Source organism: Panthera onca, chromosome B2 (genome assembly GCF_046562875.1).
Source record: "Panthera onca isolate mPanOnc1 chromosome B2, mPanOnc1 haplotype 2, whole genome shotgun sequence".
In the NCBI taxonomy this organism is placed as follows: Eukaryota; Metazoa; Chordata; class Mammalia; order Carnivora; family Felidae; genus Panthera; species Panthera onca.
The window spans coordinates 30,675,942-30,695,791 of NC_138343.1; the positions used below are offsets into that span (position 1 = coordinate 30,675,942).

General features: G+C 52.8%; 3 protein-coding genes across 6 annotated transcripts; 1 reads left to right on the top strand and 2 right to left on the bottom strand.

The window, feature by feature from the left end:
• Nucleotide 1: 1 nt before the first annotated feature.
• NELFE (negative elongation factor complex member E) lies at nucleotides 2–6,008 on the bottom strand. The gene is made up of 11 exons (XM_060615189.2): nucleotides 5,888–6,008; nucleotides 5,364–5,446; nucleotides 3,870–3,939; nucleotides 3,621–3,766; nucleotides 3,057–3,131; nucleotides 2,897–2,934; nucleotides 2,372–2,709; nucleotides 2,108–2,252; nucleotides 1,899–1,953; nucleotides 1,549–1,651; nucleotides 2–313 (listed from the first exon to the last, which is right to left on the bottom strand). The coding sequence occupies exons 2-11, from the start codon at nucleotides 5,436–5,438 to the stop codon at nucleotides 216–218; spliced, it is 1,143 nt and encodes a 380-aa protein (XP_060471172.1). The 5' UTR covers nucleotides 5,439–5,446; nucleotides 5,888–6,008; the 3' UTR covers nucleotides 2–215.
• Nucleotides 6,009–6,096: 88 nt separating this feature from the next.
• Nucleotides 6,097–17,440, top strand: SKIC2 (SKI2 subunit of superkiller complex). Its single transcript, XM_060615178.2, has 28 exons — nucleotides 6,097–6,208; nucleotides 6,287–6,390; nucleotides 7,005–7,114; nucleotides 7,214–7,331; nucleotides 7,419–7,533; nucleotides 7,654–7,728; nucleotides 8,012–8,065; nucleotides 8,165–8,355; nucleotides 8,534–8,662; nucleotides 8,887–9,032; nucleotides 9,612–9,758; nucleotides 9,890–9,974; nucleotides 10,164–10,270; nucleotides 10,833–10,979; nucleotides 11,057–11,153; nucleotides 11,344–11,556; nucleotides 11,639–11,749; nucleotides 13,494–13,724; nucleotides 14,438–14,575; nucleotides 14,742–14,879; nucleotides 15,024–15,128; nucleotides 15,469–15,616; nucleotides 15,712–15,838; nucleotides 15,989–16,199; nucleotides 16,355–16,465; nucleotides 16,545–16,763; nucleotides 16,956–17,096; nucleotides 17,185–17,440. The coding sequence occupies exons 1-28, from the start codon at nucleotides 6,187–6,189 to the stop codon at nucleotides 17,383–17,385; spliced, it is 3,741 nt and encodes a 1,246-aa protein (XP_060471161.1). The 5' UTR covers nucleotides 6,097–6,186; the 3' UTR covers nucleotides 17,386–17,440.
• Nucleotides 17,441–17,483: 43 nt separating this feature from the next.
• Nucleotides 17,484–19,850, bottom strand: DXO (decapping exoribonuclease). Of its 4 annotated transcripts, none has more exons than XM_060615188.2 (7): nucleotides 19,736–19,850; nucleotides 18,981–19,349; nucleotides 18,575–18,810; nucleotides 18,267–18,486; nucleotides 18,014–18,149; nucleotides 17,778–17,872; nucleotides 17,484–17,695 (listed from the first exon to the last, which is right to left on the bottom strand). In XM_060615188.2, exons 2-7 carry the CDS (start codon nucleotides 19,334–19,336, stop codon nucleotides 17,545–17,547), a joined length of 1,194 nt encoding a protein of 397 aa, XP_060471171.2. In that variant the 5' UTR covers nucleotides 19,337–19,349; nucleotides 19,736–19,850; the 3' UTR covers nucleotides 17,484–17,544. The 4 variants fall into 4 exon arrangements, with proteins under 4 accessions (XP_060471171.2, XP_060471170.2, XP_060471169.2 ...); XM_060615187.2 differs by having other exon boundaries at nucleotides 19,597–19,842; XM_060615186.2 differs by having other exon boundaries at nucleotides 19,569–19,842.

A 19,850-nucleotide genomic window follows, 5' to 3' on the forward strand; every position in this document is an offset into this window, starting at 1 on the left:
CTGTGTTCAAGATCCTTTTGGGGTAAGGGGGAGGGGAACGTGCACTGGCCATGTGTTACAACTGAGATAAAATCTAACAGCCGTTTTTAAAGGCTCAACCCCAATCCCAAGTGCTGAAAAACCAGAGGCTGAGGGAGATGTGTGAGCTTCCACCTCAGTGTTTTACTGAGACCAGTGTTGGTGCAGATGAGGCACACGGAATCCAGCTCCATTCTCTAGAAGCCATCCACAAGGTTCTCCTTGTAGACATCATCACTGTAGACAATCTGGGTCCTCTTGTCCCGGTGGCAACCCTTAGGGCTGTTCTGGACAGCTAGGGAGGGAGGAAAGGATTGGTTAAGGTCTGAAGCATTGCATCTGAGCACTGGTGAGGCCAGAGGCTCAGAGTCTGACCAGCTCACTCCTTGCCTTTGGCCCTTGGAAGCCCAATTTCAATGCTGCCCTCTGGTGGCCAGGCTGGCCTGTCTCCCTTTGGCTCCCTTAGGCCAACCCATCCCCATGGCAAGGAGCACATGCTGTTAATGTGGCACATGCAGATACTGCAAGGAATGTTTTGTTCTTAGAACAGCTCCCCAAGGTAATCGTTGTGATAACTGAATGATGTTAACCCACTACATCAAAATATTAAAAATTAGAAGATCTCTGTAGCCCTTTGTTGACATGTTAGTCATTTCTTGTTCCTTCTTTTAGTTTGGAGGGCCACTCTTGCTCTGAACGCCCCTTTCTGCCTAACTCCTTTGCCAGGAAAGCCAACAGGTATAGTGGGCTATTCACACTAAGAAATGCTACTAGCCTCAATAGGGGAGCTCATTCTGGGTGTGGCTTTGGCCTAAAACATTCTTCAAGCCTCAGGTTGTTCCTTCCCCTTCTTTTTTTCCTCCCTACATCAACATGTCCCTCTTGCATCTCATCTCGGAGGATTCTATCCCTGCCATTCTGGGACTACAGTCACTCACCCCACGCCAGCCTCCATTCTCTTGGATCTTTGTACCTTGACACTTCTATCACTACCCAGGTTCCATAGTTTGTGTTCTTTGGTTTTAATGGCCTCTGATGCTGCTCCCTGAATATCCCCCAGGCCCAGGCCTGCGTAATTTTTTTCTTCAAATTCAATCTTCCCTGAGATTACTACCATTTTGCAGCCACTCTGTGATACAGAGGATTGTGATCCATGTTTTCAGTCCTCACTTCACACCCAAGTTCCAGATCTCTAATTTCAAATGCTTATTTTATAAAGCCAACTATACTCCATCTCAAAATAAACACGGTCGTGTTCACTAACCTCACTCACTAACCTCACTCACTTCCACTTTCTTCCCTGTTCCAGTTATTACTGCTTCGGGAGTTGTTCTCAATCCTTCTCTCTCCTTCACACTAAGAAATCTTCTTCCATCTCTAACTGACAGAGAGTCTGACAATTCTCATTCCCATGGCCTCCACACAGATCCAGACATCTATCAACTCTAGGGAATCCTGGGACATGCAGGGGAGCAAAGAGAGGAGGCGAGCTGTGGGAAAGAGGATGAAAGAGGAAGAATCCATTCTTACCAAGGGAGCCCCAGACAGACTTGCCAGTGGCAGCATCCAGCATGGGCTGTTTGCGGGCAATGCTGACTTTGAGCTGTACGGACTCCACCTGGGTCCCATTGAGCTGGGGAAGAAGAGGGGTGGAGGTAAAGGATGGGGGAGGGGGGAAACATTACAGACAAAGAAAAGGAGAATTTCCAAGAGTTGCCATCCTAGGAACAGACTAAGAATCTAAGAATACATTTCTTGTGTGGATAGAAAAAGACTTCCTCTATCAAGAGGAAACAATTTCCTCCTGGCTCCCAGTGTTTTAAAGAGAAAACATGAGGATGGCAGTAGGGATGGGAAGAACAGGTCTGGGAAGTCCCAACCTCAGCAACGGCCTGATCTGCTGATTCCATTTTTTCATAGGTGACGAAGGCACAGCTAGGATGAGAGAAAACAGGATCAGTAGAGGGCCTATGGGCTCTTGTGGACCCAACCAAACCCAGTGCTCATAGGCCACCGGAGATAGGCTGGTGTTCTCCCTCAAACCCAGGTCCTCCCAGGACTTATCATCTTGTCCCACTACCATCCTTACTTTCTGGGTGGGTCCATGGAGAGGTCAATGATGTTTCCAAAGGGAGAGAAGGCCCCACGGAGGAGGGTGGGTGTCATGTCCTCTCCATACACATAGAGAGTATTCCCCTTCCGAGGGGCCCTGCGTTCAGGGAACGAGTCCGACCCTGTGGGGTCAGGAGTCACAGTCACAACGTGCAACCCATCTCAGGCTCCACTTTAAGAGGCCACTTTAGTGGGACCTGCCTAAACCCTTTCACTTTTTCTACCAGCCCAGATCACTCACTGCGGAACGGGCCCTCTCGTTCTCGATCACGGTCCCTGTCCCGATCGCGGTCCCTGTCCCGATCGCGGTCCCGTTCCCGATCTCGGTCTCGATCCCGTTCCCGATCTCGGTCTCTGTCTCGGTCTCGATCCCGTTCCCGATCTCGGTCTCTGTCTCGGTTCCGCTCACGACTGTGGTCCCGGCTGCGGCTTCGGGGAGGGGAGGCTGAGGAGTGGGCACCACCACGTTCTTCATAGCCCCAGTCAAAGCTTCGAGGAGGACCGTCACCAGCCCCTGGGCCCTCTGCCTCTTCCCCATCTGGCCCTAGTTCCCGAAGCCGATCACTGGAAGACACAAAACTGGGGGGAGGCAGATAGTGAGGATCAAAGGGGCCCTTTACTTCATCTTCCCAGACCCTGTGGAGACTCAACACTCCCTCTGCAGCCCCAGCTCCTTCCACTCCAGCCCTAAACCTCCCAAGGATCCAGGCAATTGACCTCCCCTACTCCCCCAATTGGGACTCAGTCCTCTCTCTAGCTCTCTAACCTCTCATACAGAGATTTCCTCTGGGGCCGTCTGGATGACTGCAAAAGAAACCAAGGACAGTTAAGATGAGTCCTAGTTGATGGCATGTGGCCCCAAATATGTGGGTCTCTCATTTTCCTCATTCCCCAACCTCTCAGGGACAGAGAGTTGAGAACCATACCTCCTGCAGATCGTCGTCAGCAGATATGCTTCTCTGGAACGGCTGGAAAGTGGGGACTGGCCCCTTCTCAGGGTCCTGGGAAGGTCGTAGAGGTCTACTTCAATGTGAGAGCAGAAGGCTGCCTAACCATGGGACAGAAGGGATTCCTCTTCCCTCACCCTCTTCTTGGCTTTCCTCTGGCCTTTTATCCTCCCTTTTAATTCCTTTGCGCATTTCTTATTTGATTATGTGGTGTTTTTCATAAGTGACCTAATATATACACAGAGTATTTAGCTTATCTGTACATTTCTTGGACCTGCTGACATCTTCAACCTGTTCAACTTCTCAGAACAACAAGACTCAGGAGCTCGAATATGTGCCACAGAATGTATGAGATACGGAATTTGGAAGTCAGTCAGTGTCTTCACATTTTACAGATAAGAAACCTGAAACTCGGACTGGTACGACAATTTTCCCAGAACTGAATAGGCATTACTTTCCCCCTAAATGTTACCTCCACTCCAACTTGGAAGGACGCCCTCTGAAGTCAAGGGTCCCCTGAACAATCCTTCTGCTTGTGCTCACCTTTAACTTCCCCTCTAGGGTTCGAGAACGTTTGAAGCCCGAGTTCTTGGTCTCGGCCTTGATGGCACTGATGGCTCCTGACTTCACCAGCTGCTTTGCCTGCTCTGTTGCCGTGGCTGTGTCCACCACAGGCTGCTCTGACAGTGCTGGAGTGGTGAGGGAAGGAGGCATTATTTTGGCCACGCTCTGAGAGAGGTCAGAGCCATGTTGCCCATTTCCAGTCTATCCCCAGTTCCCCCCGTCACTCACAGCGTTTCACACCGCCTTGGCTGGCTGTGCTGCTACTACTTTGCTTCTTCAGAGCCAACAATGCCTTTTTCTGGGAATGAGAGCGAGAAGAGAGGGGTTGGTGAGGGCCAGTCCCTGGCTAGGTCCTCTCCCAAGGTCCCTGGACACTTCACTCCAGGGGACGCCTTTCTCAGAAAACAATGCAAATGGTGTCCCTGGAGTGGTGCACTGACACATGAGTGCACTCATGAGTGCACTACCACTCACACATGATTCACTGGGATCATTTACAATACCAGTGATACGTAATCTAGCCAAACCATTGTATCCAGAGGCTTTCCCGAGCCTCAGTTTTTGAAGTGGAAGAAAAGGAATTTGACCATGGACCAGAACCCTAAGATATGAGCTATAAGTAAGCACAAGCCTACATGCCTTTCTCAGGGGGCTTCATCCATTCATTCCCTGCATATTTAACGAGGACACGCCATTATTTTGTAACAGGGGTATGCAAGAGTATGAGACATTGTTCCTCCCCTTAAGAAGTTTACAGTCTGAGAAATAAGACCATTAGACACAATTATCAAGAGCGATCGTAAGAGGCGCAAATTGCTTGTAGCTGAGAGCAAATAAGATTATCTGATGCCAAATGACTATTAAACTGGACCCTGGGTAGAAACTATGCAAAACAGATTGAAAGAAAAGGGCATTTTAGACAAAGAACACAGACTGAAAAAGATGTGGAAATAAGAAGGCTTTGGGAATGCATGTTTTGGGACTAGTGAATAGTTCTATCTGACTAGAAAGAGATGCCAAGGTAAGGCTGTGTTGTATAGACAATGGGAAACCACTTACAGGTTTTGAGAAAAAAGAGAGAGTTTTTTTGATTTCAGTGGTTCATTTTAATAAGAGTGAAGGAAGTCTGTCCAAGAACACACTGAGCAGCTCCTTGAGAAACCATTACAACAGACTACGTGAGTGTCAGCAAAAACTTGATCTACGGAATACACGGGAAAAAATAAACAAAAGACATTACTTCAGAGTAAGAATCAAGAAGACTTGGCAAACGTTTGGCCATGCAAATAGTGGAGATGTCAGAGAGGAGATTTTGATTCCAAACACATGGGAAAACTGAATATAGTCAGTCCTATATGGAAGATCAAGAAAAGGAACTAAGTTAGAATAGATAGAAAGATGATAGCTAGCTGCAACACTGGGAATCTGCAGGCTATCAGCAAGAGCTCGGATAGAATTGAAAAAAACAAACCTGAAGATTACCACCCCTGTGGTGGTACTAAAAGCCATGGAAAAGTTAGACAACTCGATGGCAGAATACACAGAAAAGAGAGAAGGCATACATCAAGACTTGGGAAGAGCCCCCTTGTGAGGCTTCGCGGAGAGGAGGTATGTCTCCAGGTATGAGCTGGAAGAACCCCCCATCCCTCACACTCACCCCAGGTGTTCTCAAGAGTGTAGAGTCTGTGAAAGGTTGGGCCACGCCCCCACACACTCCCTCACCTTTTTCTTGAGTTTGTTGAATTTCTTCTGCAGAGCCTCCTCCTCCTCGCTCAGTCCGGGGGGTATCACCAACATGGTGGCTCCTGGTTCAGGGGCAGGGCCCAAGACATCTTTCTCCACTGTCACCGCCCAGGGTTCACACGCCGTCCACACTGCACCCAACCGCACCCTTCCAGGCCTACCTACTCCTGTCTTTTGCCTCTCCCTACCCCTTGCTTAAACCAGGCTGCCATCCAAGCCCCCGCTCGTCGGATTCAACCAGCATTCCCTCTTCTCTCCAGGAATCACGGCCACCAGCGCCTTGAGGGACCAAGTGGCCCGGGAAGGGAGAAGCACCCCTTCCGTCGCCAAGACGATGGCATCAGACACCCCCTACCCCCGCTGGGGTTAGTATGGCAACCGCGGGGTCCAAACGGTACAGGAGGCAGTGGAACCCCCGCAGCGCTCTCAGAGCAACGAAAAGGGGAAGAAGAGAGAAGGAGCTCGTTAAAAAGGGGCGAAGGGTGAGAAGGAGAACACCTTACCTGAGGGGGCGGTAACCGGGGTCCCACGGTCTCGGGCGGCGCCCGCGCGGGCAACGGAGAGCTGGCTCAGAGCGATGACGTCGCGAGGGGTGGAGAACGCGGTAACCAAGACGGCTCAAGGCTACACACTTCCGCCCGGCACTTCCCCGGCTCAGGTCAGCCTCTCGGTAGCGCTCATCCCCACCCCGGCGGGGGTGTGTGACGGAAGTCGCCTCCACTTCCGCCCGCTTTGGGGCGGGGCTTACCCCTAGGAGTCTCGTTGCACTTCCGGTCTGCTCTGCAGCTGCTTGGGCTCCAAGATGATGGAGACGGAGCGACTTGGTGAGGGGGAGGGGGTGGAAAGAACGAGTGTTAAGGGGGGTGGCCCTTGACCTTTGACCTCTGTCCTTCCCTCTGTAGTGCTGCCTCCTCCAGATCCCTTGGATCTGCCCCTTCGGCCTGTGGAGCTGGGATGCACAGGGCACTGGGAGCTGCTGAATGTGCCTGGGGCTCCAGAGAGCACAGTGAGTGACTTTTGACCCTAACCTTTGACCCACTTTGAGCTTAAAACCTCCTCCACTATCCTTACTGTTGGACCCTAGCATAACCTCATTCTCCTGTCTCTGGATTCCTGTCATCTGGGCCTGCCTTGTGCTGGACAGACCCCAGCCCAGTGGATTGTGCTTCCAAATGTGTTTTTTCTTTTTGGAGTCACCTGTCTCCAAGCACCAGGGCACTTTGTTGGTGGCTAGCCTTTGAGGCCGTGACTCTCATCCTTAGTCCTGGGCCCCCTTTTCCTAAAACTAGTGGTTCTCAAATTTAAGTGTACATCATAATTAGTGGGGATGGGGGATTTTTAAAAATACAAATTCTTAAGCGCAGCCCCAGAGATTGTGGAATGATTGTATTTCATGTTGTATCATACTGTTTTAGTAACCACTGCTCCAGGTAAATCAGTAGCAGGTAGTTTGCCCTGTAAAGCAAGATGATCTTTGGAAAACATTGCTTCAGCTTGATAGTCCTAGTCGGTCTAGAATGTCTACCATTTCTGGTTTCAACGCAAATCACATCACTTTCTTTTTTGTCTATGTCTTCTGTTCTCTCCTTACCTAATGCCTTTCGTCTCGTCCTTTACCAGCTTCCCCACGGCCTCCCTCCCTGTGCCCCCGATCTGCAGCAGGAAACAGAGCAGTTGTTTTTATCATCTCCAGCCTGGTTGCCTCTGCATGGTGTGGAGCACTCGGCCCGGTGAGGGGTCTGGAGGGGCCTGGACTAGGGAGATAGGCCCCTGAAGGAAACTGGGAGAGGAGAGAAAGAAGACCTGAAAAGTGTTTTCATTTTCTGCAGAAAATGGCAGAGGAAGATGGATCCCTGGTCCCTCCTGGCCACACTGGGGGCCCCAGTCCCCTCAGACCTTCAGGCCCAAAGACACCCGACCACAGGCCAGATCCTGGGCTACAAAGAGGTAAGAGGTCAGGGGCCGTAAGAAGCAGAGTTGGGAAAGGGTCTGAGGCAAGCTCAGCCTCACTGGGGCTGTGGTCTCTTGCCTCAGGTCCTGCTGGAGAATACAAACCTATCGGCCACCACCTCCTTGTCTCTTCGCCGGCCCCCAGGGCCCGTCTCCCAGTCCCTGTGGGGGAATCCAACACAATACCCTTTCTGGCCAGGTGACTTTTGGGGAAAATGGGATGGTAGGAGAGGGTGCTCTCAGTCTCCAGGAAAGGGTTCCCCACCCATCTTGTATCACCCCCACCCCATGAATCCCTGTTTGTCTACCCTCTCCCCAGGTGGAATGGATGAGCCTACCATAACAGATCTGAGCACTCGGGAGGAGGCTGAGGAAGAGATAGACTTTGAGAAAGGTGAGGTGGTACCAGGATGGACCCTTGGGAGTAGGGCTGTGAGTCAGCCCTGAGGAAGAGGGGCCCAAGCCTATCAGTGGGCCACTGTTAGTCCTCTGTGCCTTTGAGAAAATTAGGAAAAGGCACCCTTGTCATAATAGTCTTTACTGTCATCTGTTGGAAAGATGGCAAAGAACCCCATTTTCAATGTCTCTGCTGTGAATGGCATCCTGTAGCATTAGGTATCGTATGACTCGTATGACTCTGTGCACTAATGCTGATTCTCTTTGTCCTTGTTTTTCAGATCTTCTTACTGTCCCACCTGGCTTCAAGAAAGGTGTGGACTTTGCACCGAAGGGTGAGTTTTAGTTTTGAGGTGGAGTGTAGGAGTGGTGGCCTTCTCCAGTGGAACAGAGATGGACCTGACCAGGTTTCACTTTTTGCCTTTGCTCCTCAGATCACCCGGCTCCAGCTCCCGGCTTGCTCAGCCTCAGCCGTTTGCTGGAACCTCTGGATTTGGGGGGGGGTGATGAGGATGAGAGTGAGGCAGTGGGCCAGCCAGGAATTCCCAGAGGAGACACTGTTTCAGCACCCCCCTGCAGTGCTTCCCTGGCCCGAGCAAGCAGCTTGGAGGACCTAGTGTTGAAGGTTGGTGGTTCTGGGCAGTTGAGGCAGGAAAGAAGAGGCCTTACTGGGGGGCTGGGGGTGGGGGTGGGGTGGCTGGCTTGGTTGGGTCTAAGAGGAAAACTGGAGCATCTTTGGGGAGGAGTGGTAACAGAGAGCTCTCTGACTGTATCTTTATCACCTCTACCCCTGGCTTTTCCAGGAAGCATCCACAGCTGAATCCCCCCCAGAGCCCCCCAAACCCCTGCCTCAGGAGCAGTGGGCTATTCCCGTGGATGTCACTTCCCCTGTTGGTGATTTCTACCGCCTCATTCCCCAGCCCGCTTTCCAGGTAGTGTGGCCCAGTCCTCACATGTTCCCCTACCTCCTCCCCGCTGCTCCCTTCATCTCCTCTTCCCACCGAGGCCAGATGCCTTCTAGCTTAGTCTTGGGCCTCACTCCCAGCCTTGCTTCGCTCTGGCATGCCAGAGCCACCTTGCATGCCCCTAGAACTGGAGGCAGGAGGGCCCCTTTCCTTTTTCCGGCCTGGCCCCCATCTATTTCTCTCTCCCACAGTGGGCATTTGAGCCGGATGTGTTTCAGAAACAGGCCATCTTGCACTTGGAGCGGCATGACTCTGTCTTTGTAGCAGCTCACACATCTGCGGGGAAGACAGTTGTGGCTGAATATGCCATTGCCCTTGCCCAGAAACACATGACACGGTATAGGTCCCCTCCCCAGCCTCTTCCTTCACCAGCTGGCCCTGTGTTCTTCTGCACCCTTTCTAAGTGTCATCTCTTCCCCACCGCTACTTCATCCTTCAGATGGGAGGTTTGGGGAAAGACTGAGATAGGGCCAGGAGTGGAGTGGGAAGATGTGGCGGGGAGAGCAGTTAGAAGACCTGCGTGGGGTGCCTGGATAGCTCAGTTGGGTAAGCATCCAACTTGGGCTCAGGTCATGATCTCATGGTTCGTGGGTTTGAGCCCCACATCGGGCTGACAGTGCAGAGCCTGTTTGGGATTCTCTGTCTCCCTCTCTCTCTCTCTGTCCCTCCCCTGTTCGCACTCTGTCTCTCTCAAATATAAATAAATAAAGGTTTAAAATTAAAAAAAAAAAAAAAAAAAAAGGAGACCTGGGTCAGCTTAGGAAGAGTTTTTGCAGGGTCGTGTCATGAAGGAGAATGTGAGGCCAGTTCAGGGGGAGAAGGGAGGCACCTGGGTTCTGGCATGCTTCTGTGGGGGCTTGGGGTGGAAGGGCAGTGCTGACCAGGAGGTGGTGCTGACTTCATGCCCTCTTCCCAGCACCATCTACACTTCGCCCATCAAGGCCCTGAGTAACCAGAAGTTCCGAGACTTTCGAAACACTTTTGGAGATGTGGGGCTGCTCACTGGGGACGTACAGCTGCACCCGGAGGCCTCCTGCCTCATTATGACAACAGAGATCCTTCGGTGAGAGATAGGCACTTAACATGGGTGGATTTTTGGTCAGGAAGGTGAGGCTGCTCTGGACAGCACGTTGACTGAGAACAGGGTGGAGACAGGAGTCACTGGGGAATCAGCCTTTGGCCTCTTCTCCCCAGCTCCATGCTGTACAGCGGTTCAGATGTCATCCGGGACCTAGAGTGGGTCATCTTTGATGAGGTTCACTACATCAACGATGCTGAGGTAAGAGGCCTGGGGGCCCCACACCCCAGTAGTTCTCTCCTGTGGGTCTAGATCGCACATCCTGGTGCACACACCTTTGCGGACCTTAACTGCCTTCTTTGCCCTCAAATGTAACTCTGGGCGCATCCCCAGGGGCAGAAGGGCAGTCCCCTCTGAGCTGACAGTGACCGGTCTTCTCTCTCTGCCCAGCGTGGGGTTGTGTGGGAGGAAGTGCTTATCATGCTCCCTGACCATGTCTCCATCATCCTTCTGAGTGCTACCGTCCCCAATGCCCTTGAGTTCGCTGACTGGATCGGGTGAGATGCGTGCCCTGGGATGCTTGGATGAAGGGGGCTGCAGCATTCCTTGGTTAGGGGTGGGGGTGAAGACTGCCACAGCAAGGAGAGTGTCTTGGGGGTGGAGAGGAGGGAGGGTTGGGGCTGGGGCACGTGTCTGACTCAGGCAACTGCAGGACCCCACTTGGACCCAGATCGTTTTGTGTCTTGGGAGATGGGATGATGGGGCCACCTTCCAGTCTGGCTCTCAGAAAAAACTGGGTGAAGCTTGGGGTGCTTGGGTGGTTCGGTCGGTTAAGCGTCTGACTTTGGCTCAGATCATAATCTCGTGGTTTGTGGATTGATCCCCATGTCGGGCTCTGTGCTGACAGCTCAGAGCCTGGAGCCTGCTTCAGATTCTGTGTCTCCCTCTGTCTCTGGCCCTCCCCTGCTCATGCTCTGTTTCACTCTCTCTCTCAAAAATAAACAAACATTAAAAAAAAACTAAAAAAAAAAAAGACTGGGTGAAGCTGGAGGGGGAAGGTGGTGGGGAAGTGGGTTACTTCTCGCACTCTTGCCACTGACCTCATTTCTACCCATTCAGGCGACTGAAACGGCGCCAGATCTATGTGATCAGCACTGTTGCCCGTCCCGTACCCCTGGAGCATTATCTCTTCACGGGGAACAGCCCCAAGACCCAGGGGGAGCTCTTTCTGTTGCTGGACTCCCGAGGTGCCTTCCACACAAAGGGGTAAGCTGGCGATGGGGCAGAGTCAGGGCTGAGTCCGCCGGGTGTGACTGTGATCAGTGACCCTCCCTGTGCCCCAGGTACTATGCAGCTGTGGAGGCCAAGAAGGAGCGGATGAGCAAACATGCCCAGACCTTTGGGGCCAAACAGCCCACGCATCAGGGGGGGCCTGCACAGGTGAGAACCAGTAGGGTTTGTGCCTGCTGCCCCCCGTTTCTCCTCTATCCATTCTTCCCTTGTTCCCTAGAGGTTTGGACTTGAGCTTTGAGTACCATCTGACTTGATACTGCTTTACCTCCCCTCTCCTCACTTTGGCCCCGACTGGTTCAGGGACTCAACCTTTGCCGCTTTCTGCCCCCTTCCCCAGGACCGCGGTGTGTACCTATCCCTCCTGGCCTCCCTCCGCACCCGTGCGCAGCTGCCTGTGGTCGTGTTCACCTTCTCGCGGGGTCGCTGTGATGAGCAAGCCTCGAGCCTCACCTCCCTGGACCTCACCACAAGTTCAGAGAAGAGTGAAATTCACCTCTTCCTGCAGCGCTGCCTTGCTCGCCTCCGTGGCTCTGACCGCCAGCTGCCCCAGGTGTGGATGGGGGTCTTGAAGACTGATGGGGATAGGATTCTCTACCACCCTATCCCTGATCATGGGCCTTGGCTCCCTGCAGGTCCTGCACATGTCTGAGCTCCTGCACCGTGGCCTGGGTGTGCACCACAGTGGCATCCTGCCCATTCTTAAGGAGATCGTGGAGATGCTTTTCAGTCGAGGCCTGGTCAAGGTACACACACTGGTAGAAGAGGGACTCTTCAGAGCACTCGTTGTTCCCTTACGGGTTGCCCAGAGGGTGGAGGGGCAGGGCTCAGACAGGACCGTGCGGTGGTTAAGAGCTTGGGCTCTAGGTCCAGATTGCCTGGGTGTGCATCCCGGCTTCTCTACTTACTCACCGTGTGACCCCAGGCAGATTACTTAACCGTCCCAAACTTTAGCTTTGCTATCTTAAAATGGAGATGCACAGAATAGGCACAGGTGGTATTCAGAAGGGAAACCCGAAAAGTTAGCAAGCATACAAAAAGTTACTAGTCATCAGAAAAATGCAAATTAAAATAGTCACGAGAGATGACGTTATAACTACTAGACTGGTAAAATTTAGGAAACTGGCTAAGGCCAAGTGTTGCCAAAGATGTAGGAGACTAGAGGATTATGGGAACTCTTATATAGGTGTAGCCTGTCTGGAGTGCACCCTGGCATTCATGAGGCAAAAATATGTACAATGTACTCTTTGACCCTAAATTCCATGTCTGGATATATACTGCGAAGAAGTTCTCACCCTAGTCTCTGAGGGAACATGTCCACTCTCCTTTGTTGGCTGTAATCTTGTGGTAGGGTGCTAGCGGTACCAAGGTACCCTTCACTGGGAGAGCAGGGAGGTCACTGTATGGGATGCATGCCACAGTGCTCTGCAGGAGCTGGAAACAATGGATTAGGTATAACCACAGGAATGGGGATGGGCATTGAAAACACTATGTGGAGAAATCAGCTAATTAATTAATTAATTAATTATTTTTGTTTAGAGTGTAGGTGACACACAATGTGTCATTAGTTTCAGGTGTACAACATGGTAATTCATTGTCTGTTTATAAAATAAACATAAGTTTATGTTTTATGCTGTATTCACCACAGTTGTAGCTGCCGTCTGTCACCATACACCGCTACCAGGATATCGTTGACTGTATTCCTTATGCTGTGCCTTTTATGCCTGTGACTTACTCATTCCTTGACTGGAAGACTGTATTTCCCACTTTCCTTCACCCATTTTGTCCATTTTTTCTGGCAATCATCAGTTTGTTCTCTGTATTTATAGGTCTGATTCTGCTGTTTGTTTCTTTATTCATTTGTTTTGTTTTTTAGATTCCACATGAGTGAGACCATATGGTTATTTGTCTTCTTCACCCTGACTTATTTCACTTAGCATACATTCTGCCCTATTTGTCTGTCCATGTTGTCACACATGGCAAGATCTCATCCTTTTTTATGGTTACATAATACTCTAACATACACACTGCATCTTCCTTATCCATTCACGTATTGATGAATACTTGGGTTGCTTCCATATCTTAGCTATTGTAAATAATGCTGAAATAAACATAGGGGTATGTATATCTTTTTGAATTAGGGTATAATGGCCTTTAACACAAGTCATGAATTATATGCACCCAAAACAAGATACAATCTGGAAGAACACATTCACACAAAAAGATACTCTAAATACATTGGGATGATTGACGGTGGGGAGATGGGCATTGGATATGGGGGTTATAAGAAAAGAAGTAGGTAGCCAGATAGACAAAGTGAAAATGATAGTACTTGCTCTATAGTTTTGCTCTGAGAGTTATTAAATGAGATCCTGTGAGTTAACTGGGACCACGCCTGGTGCCTACTCAGCCTTGGCTACAGAGTAAGGTACACTTGGCCAGGGCTGGGTGTCTGTGTGTAGCCCCTTTACTGATCTTCTCCCATCCCAGGTCTTGTTTGCCACAGAGACCTTTGCCATGGGTGTTAATATGCCTGCTCGAACAGTGGTGTTTGACTCTATGCGGAAACACGATGGCTCCACCTTCCGGGATCTGCTACCTGGAGAGTATGTGCAGATGGCGGGTCGGGCAGGCCGGAGGGGCCTGGACCCCACCGGCACTGTCATCCTGCTCTGCAAGGGCCGTGTGCCTGAGATGGCAGACCTGCACCGTATGATGATGGTGAGTCAGGGCAGTATGAGGCTGAGCTGGGAGGGCCCCAGCTCTGGGGACCTGCTGGATTCTCTCTTCCAACCCTCTTCCCCTCTCTGTTCTTTCTACGGTTGACCCTTGAACAGTGTAGGGTTAGGGGGTACTGACCTCCTGCACAGTCAGATATCCACATACAACTTTTGGCTCCCGAAAAACTTTACTGCTAATAGCCTATACTGTTGGCTGGAAGCCTTACCAATAACAGACAGATGATGAACACCTATTCGTATATGTGTTATTTGCTGCATTCTTATAATAAAGCTAGCGATAAGAAAACGTTGTGAAGAAAATTATAGGAGAGAGAAAATACTTAACAGAACTGGGCAGTATTTATTGAAAAAAATACACGTGTAGGTAGACCCCTATTGTTCAAGGGTCAACTGTACTTTTTTCTTTTGCTTGGGAGAAACCAAGGTCAGAGCAAGCAAATCCAAGGATTAGACTGAATCTCACCCCTTGTGGTCTTTTGTCATTGTGAAGACAGAACTAGGTAAAACCTTTGAGGGTCTATTTATTTAGTTTTGTTCCCTTATTTCGCAGAGGAGGTGAGTAAGCTGTTTGTCTAGGGTCCCATGGTCACAGCATGGGGACTAGATCTGCTACGGGCAGAGCCGATCCCCAGAGGGCCGGCTGGGTGGCAGCAGGTCCCACGCCAATCTCACTGCTTCTCTGGTGTGGCCCAGGGAAAGCCATCGCAGCTGCAATCTCAGTTCCGCCTCACATACACCATGATCCTGAACCTGCTGCGGGTGGACGCCCTCAGGGTGGAAGACATGATGAAGAGGAGCTTCTCCGAGTTTCCATCCCGTAAGGACAGCAAGGTGAGGAGGTTGGGATGACCAGTATACCCGGCAGCATGTTAGGACAAGGGAAGCCAGGCTGAGAGGTGGATATCTAGAGACCACCTAGAAGGTGGGGTGAAGGTGGGGAACGTGGCGTCCTGGGCCTGGAGACTCTCCTTTCATACCTTGCCACACTTCCACCCAGGCCCATGAACAGGCTCTAGCTGAACTGACCAAGAGACTAGGGACCTTAGAGGAACCTGATACGACTGGCCAACTGGTTGACCTGCCTGAGTATTACAGCTGGGGGGAGGAACTGACAGAGACCCGGAGCCTGATCCAGGTGAATGAGTGTTGTGGGGGTGATGGAGGAAGGGAGGAAGAGAATGCCACACACTGGGTGCTCCTGAACCTAGTCCCAACCTATTCTCAGTGTCCCTGTGATGCTTCCTTCATTATCCCTTTTGTGCATGTCCCCACTCTTCAGCGACGCATCATGGAGTCTGTGAATGGGCTGAAATCTCTCTCAGCAGGAAGGGTGGTGGTTGTGAAGAATCAGGAGTATCATAACACATTGGGTGTTATCCTGCAGGTGAGGGCAATGGAAATTTAGACCCCAGAGGGAGGGAGCCCTATCTCCCACCTTCCTTACTTGGTGGGAGCAATTGTAGTCATAGCAGTGCACTCATTTTCCCCTCCTGCCCTCCTTTCTCTCCCATCGCCACCACTTCATGCCTACCTCCTTGTCCTCCCTGCCCCCACTACCCTCCTCCCTCCCACCCCTGAAGACTGTTCAGATTGACTTGGCTACCAGTCCATACTGATGGGCTCTGCAGTTGTTCTGTGGTCCCTGCCTGAGGGTGGGGACCTGGTCTCTATCTTTGATGTCCACTCCTCACATTGCCCTGGCCTGGCCTCCCCACCTACCCTAGGTCTCCTCAAATTCCACCAGCAGGGTGTTTACAACCCTGATCTTGTGTGATAAGCCTGTGTCTGAGGACCCACAGGAGAGGGCACCAGCCACCCCAGATGTGCCCTACCCAGATGACCTTGTGGGATTCAAGCTGTTCCTGCCTGAAGGTGAGCATGGGGCAGATGTCCGGGTTCCTGACAGCAGTGTAGGCAGGATGTTTGGGTCCACGGCAAGGGTTGACCCTGCTCTTCCCTTTTCACAGGGCCCTGTGACCACACAGTGGCCAAGCTCCAGCCAGGAGACATTGCTGCCATCACCACCAAGGTGCTCCGGGTGAATGGGGAGAAGATCTTGGAGGACTTCAGCAAGAGGCAGCAACCAAAATTCAAGTCAGAGATGGCTGGGGAGATCCTTTTCCTGGGGAGGGGACCGTGTAATGGGGTGTAGGGAGGGGTGGTTGGGGTGTCTCCCCAGCCAGAGAAGGCTTCTCTGGAAAGGAACACTCTGCCCTAGGTCTTAAGACCTTGCTCCTTCCTCAGGAAGGATCCTCCCATTGCGGCTGTGACCACTGCTGTCCAGGAACTGCTGCGTTTGGCTCAGGCCTACCCAGCGGGACCCCCTACCCTTGACCCTGTCAATGACCTGCAGCTCAAGGATGTGTCAGTGGTTGAGGGAGGGCTCCGGGCCCGGAAGCTGGAGGAGCTGATCTGGGGGGCTCAGTGTGTGCACAGTCCCCGTTTCTCTGCCCAGGTAGAATCCTGCATGCCAGCTCCCAAGCTCAGAGGGGGAATTTTCCCTTCTGTTCTCCTCTAGACCAGCCACCCCATCTCTGCCCTTGTCCTCAGTGCCTTCCTGCCTTGGGGCAAGGGGAAGGCTAACATGCTTCTGCTGCTGGCTTTCTGCAGTACCTGAAGCTGCAGGAGCGAATGCAGATACAGAAGGAGATGGAGCGACTACGTTTCCTGCTGTCAGATCAGTCACTGTTGCTGCTCCCAGAGTATCACCAGCGAGTAGAGGTGGGAGGGGCAGGGGTAGGGGCAGGGGGCTAGTGACAGAGAAGAGAACAGGCTCCCAACACCTACCATCTTTCTTCAGGTGCTCCGAACCCTGGGTTATGTAGACGAGGCGGGCACCGTGAAGCTGGCAGGGCGGGTGGCTTGTGCCATGAGCAGTCACGAGCTGCTTCTCACTGAGCTCATGTTTGACAACGCTCTGAGTGCCCTGCGGCCAGAAGAGATTGCAGCCCTGCTCTCTGGCCTGGTCTGCCAGAGCCCTGGGGACCCTGGGGAGCAGCTCCCAAGCACCCTCAAACAGGTATGGGACACCCACCCCACTTTCTCTCCCTTGGCTGTGGCATTCCCAATCTCCACCCCCAAGTATTCCCCAGGTGAACCCTCCAGCCCTGTTAAGTGCCTCAAAGAGCTGGAATGGCTTCTTCCTTGACCTGGGGCTCCGCACTCCTAAAGAAGGAAGGCAGGGTCTGAGCCTCTCCTTGGCCATCTGCAGGGAGTAGAACGTGTCCGGGCTGTGGCCAAGCGGATTGGTGAGGTCCAGGTGGCCTGTGGCCTGAACCAGACTGTGGAGGAATTTGTCGGGGAGCTGAATTTTGGGCTGGTGGAAGTGGTGTACGAGTGGGCCCGGGGCATGGTGAGTAACTGGGGCTTTGTGGATGGCTGGCTAGGGGAGAGGCTACCCAGGTCTAACACATTCAGTCCTCACCCTGCTTCCCCCACAGCCCTTCTCTGAGTTGGCAGGGCTGTCGGGGACTCCCGAGGGCCTGGTGGTCCGTTGCATCCAGCGCTTGGCCGAGATGTGTCGCTCGCTGAGGGGGGCGGCCCGCCTGGTAGGAGAACCTGTGCTAGGTGCCAAGATGGAGACGGCAGCTACTTTGCTGCGGAGGGACATCGTCTTTGCAGCCAGCCTATACACTCAGTGAGTGGCCTGTGTAAAAATGTAGTAATAAAACAGCAAACCACCTGTGTGTACTTCAACTGTTGGGCAGGGACAACTCGGCGCAAAAAACACAGCAGGAAGAACCACCTAGAAATAGGCTTTTATCTGTGCACACGGAGACAGGACCAGCCCCTCTGAAGTCTCAGTTCTTGGGGGAAGGCGTCTTGGGGGGCGATGGGAGGTCTTGTGTCACGGCTTCCACGTACCACGTGGGCAGGAAGGCATAGGGTGCATCTTGATGTTTCGACACTGTGACTGGGCTGCCAGGCTCCCAGGAGAAGAGATAGACAAGCCTAGGGGGCACATGGAGTCACAAGTTGAGGACTGGAGGCAAACTTCTAGGACCCGGAGGGCAGGGACAGATGAATGCCTCACCTGGGGTCGTCCTGGACAACTGTGTTCTGGGCAAAACTAAGGAAGGCGGCACAGAAGTTCATGCACACGGAGGGATTCCAGCCATCACGGTCATTCTGCAGAGGGCCGAGGAGGAGGCAGAACACAGGCAGTGAAGGTGAGGCCAGAGAAGGGGCAAGGTGGACTGTGACCCGGGACACTGGACCTGTGGTCTTGGTGTGGGGGTATAGGTGGGAGCTGTAACACCACTGCCTTACCCTGACATACTCGAACATCTCCATAGTAGGAAAGGTCTTGAGGGAACAGATGAAACCCTCTGGGTTACGGAAGCCAGCAACGACATTTGGGATGCCCAGAAGGAATGACTGAGCCCACCATTTCAGAAGCTTGTGTCTGTCAGGAAAGGCAAGGGGTCAGTAGGACCCTTCCTCCACCGTCCAGCCTCTTCCCCCAAGTCCAATTTCCAGCTGTCTGTTCTAGGTTCTCACCCTGCCCACCCCCATCCTGAACCTGTAGAAGCTCCTCCATTGACCAGGGCTGTGCATCTCTTTGGAGGTCTTGAGCTCCACATAGCAGGTGGGGGGCTGTGTGGATGGGGCCTGAGGGTCTATACAGTCTACCTCCCCTGAGAAGAGCAGAGGGTGGTTTCCCAGGCGGCTGCGTAGCACAGAGCAGAAGGCCACATTGGTGTTAACCTCCCCAGAGGGGTCCGGGGAGCTTCCAGGTTTGTCTGCACAAGGAGAGAAGCAGCAACAGGGGTGGGGGCTTTCAGTCTCTGGGGAAGGGGGAGGGGGCTACAGAGCAGGGGCAACTCTCACCTGCGCACATGTATTGCTCAAACTTGTACCCCATGTACATAAGCTCTCGGAGGAGGGGTGGCCGGGCAAGCCTCTGGGCCCGAGCTGCCGGCGTCTCTACCTCACTCAGGTACAGTGTCCCCTGGAAGCGGGAGGCCGCCAGCTGCCAGCCCTCCTGCCGCTCATACGGTGTCGTCAGCAATTTTGTCAGGTGCCCTCGCCATGTCACTATGGCCCCTGCCAGCCAGCCTGGACCCCTGAGAGGGAGGAGTTAGAAGCTGAAGGTCTGACACAAGGATTAACTCAGATGACTTCCCCAAAGAATATCCTAAATTCTTTCCAAAGACTGAACTCCAGTTTTCACTCTCCTAATTTTAGAGGGTAGGTGCAGGTCTCTAGATCTACTTGTGTGCTATGCTTTGCTCACCCCTCCAGCTGGCCTCGGTGATCCAGGAGCCAACGTAGCAGGTGATCCAGCCCCTCTCGGATCTCCTCGTCCCTGGGCTGGTATCGATCAGGGTATCCGTCTCTGAGGTCAAAGTTGGGGCCTTGACCATTGGTAGGGGGTGGGCTGTAGTAGCGCAAGGCTTGAGCATTTCCATGGTACTGGCGTTGTGCATCCAGGGAGAAGCAGCCCAGTTCAGAAGGGCGCCGGTAGAAAGGGAAGGGCCCAGAGTACAGGGCGGGGTCTGTGGGCATTGAGGGTGCTGGGCCGGGGAGTTTGTTCCGAGGCTCAGCTACCTCTATGTTTTCCCCTCTTCTCTTGGTCCCTCTGCGATCCATGAGGTCCTGAGAACTGGGGGGTTGGGAAGTTACCCTTTTACAAAGGAGGCCCGGAAAAGGGGGACTCTGGTTCAGGACTAAGCTGGCCTCCGGATGGCCAGGCTCTGGTCCTGAAACAGAACCAAGGCTAGGTGCACATCCCACCTTTTCCCTTGACTTACACCCCCACCTCCAGATGCTCCAAACTCAGCTGAGGAAGGCTGCCTGGGCTTCAGATCGAGGATCTGGTTACCTCAGAGCCCGCCAACCTCGACCTCTACCTCTGTGGAGCTAAGACGTCACGGCAGGTGAGTCCAGAAGTCGGGGAGGTATGCAAGGGTGGTTTCCGCACTCCTAGACGCAATCATTCGGCGACAGGGACGGGCAGACCCCTCGGGGCGGGCAGGAGGTGCACTTTACCCGGGGAGGCGGACCACGACCCGGCCGCCCGCAGCCCGCCGCGCCGCCTACGCGTTCCAGTCCCGGAGTGCCAGCGGAGGAAGCCAATCCGAGCAGGCGTGCGGCGGCCCTCCTC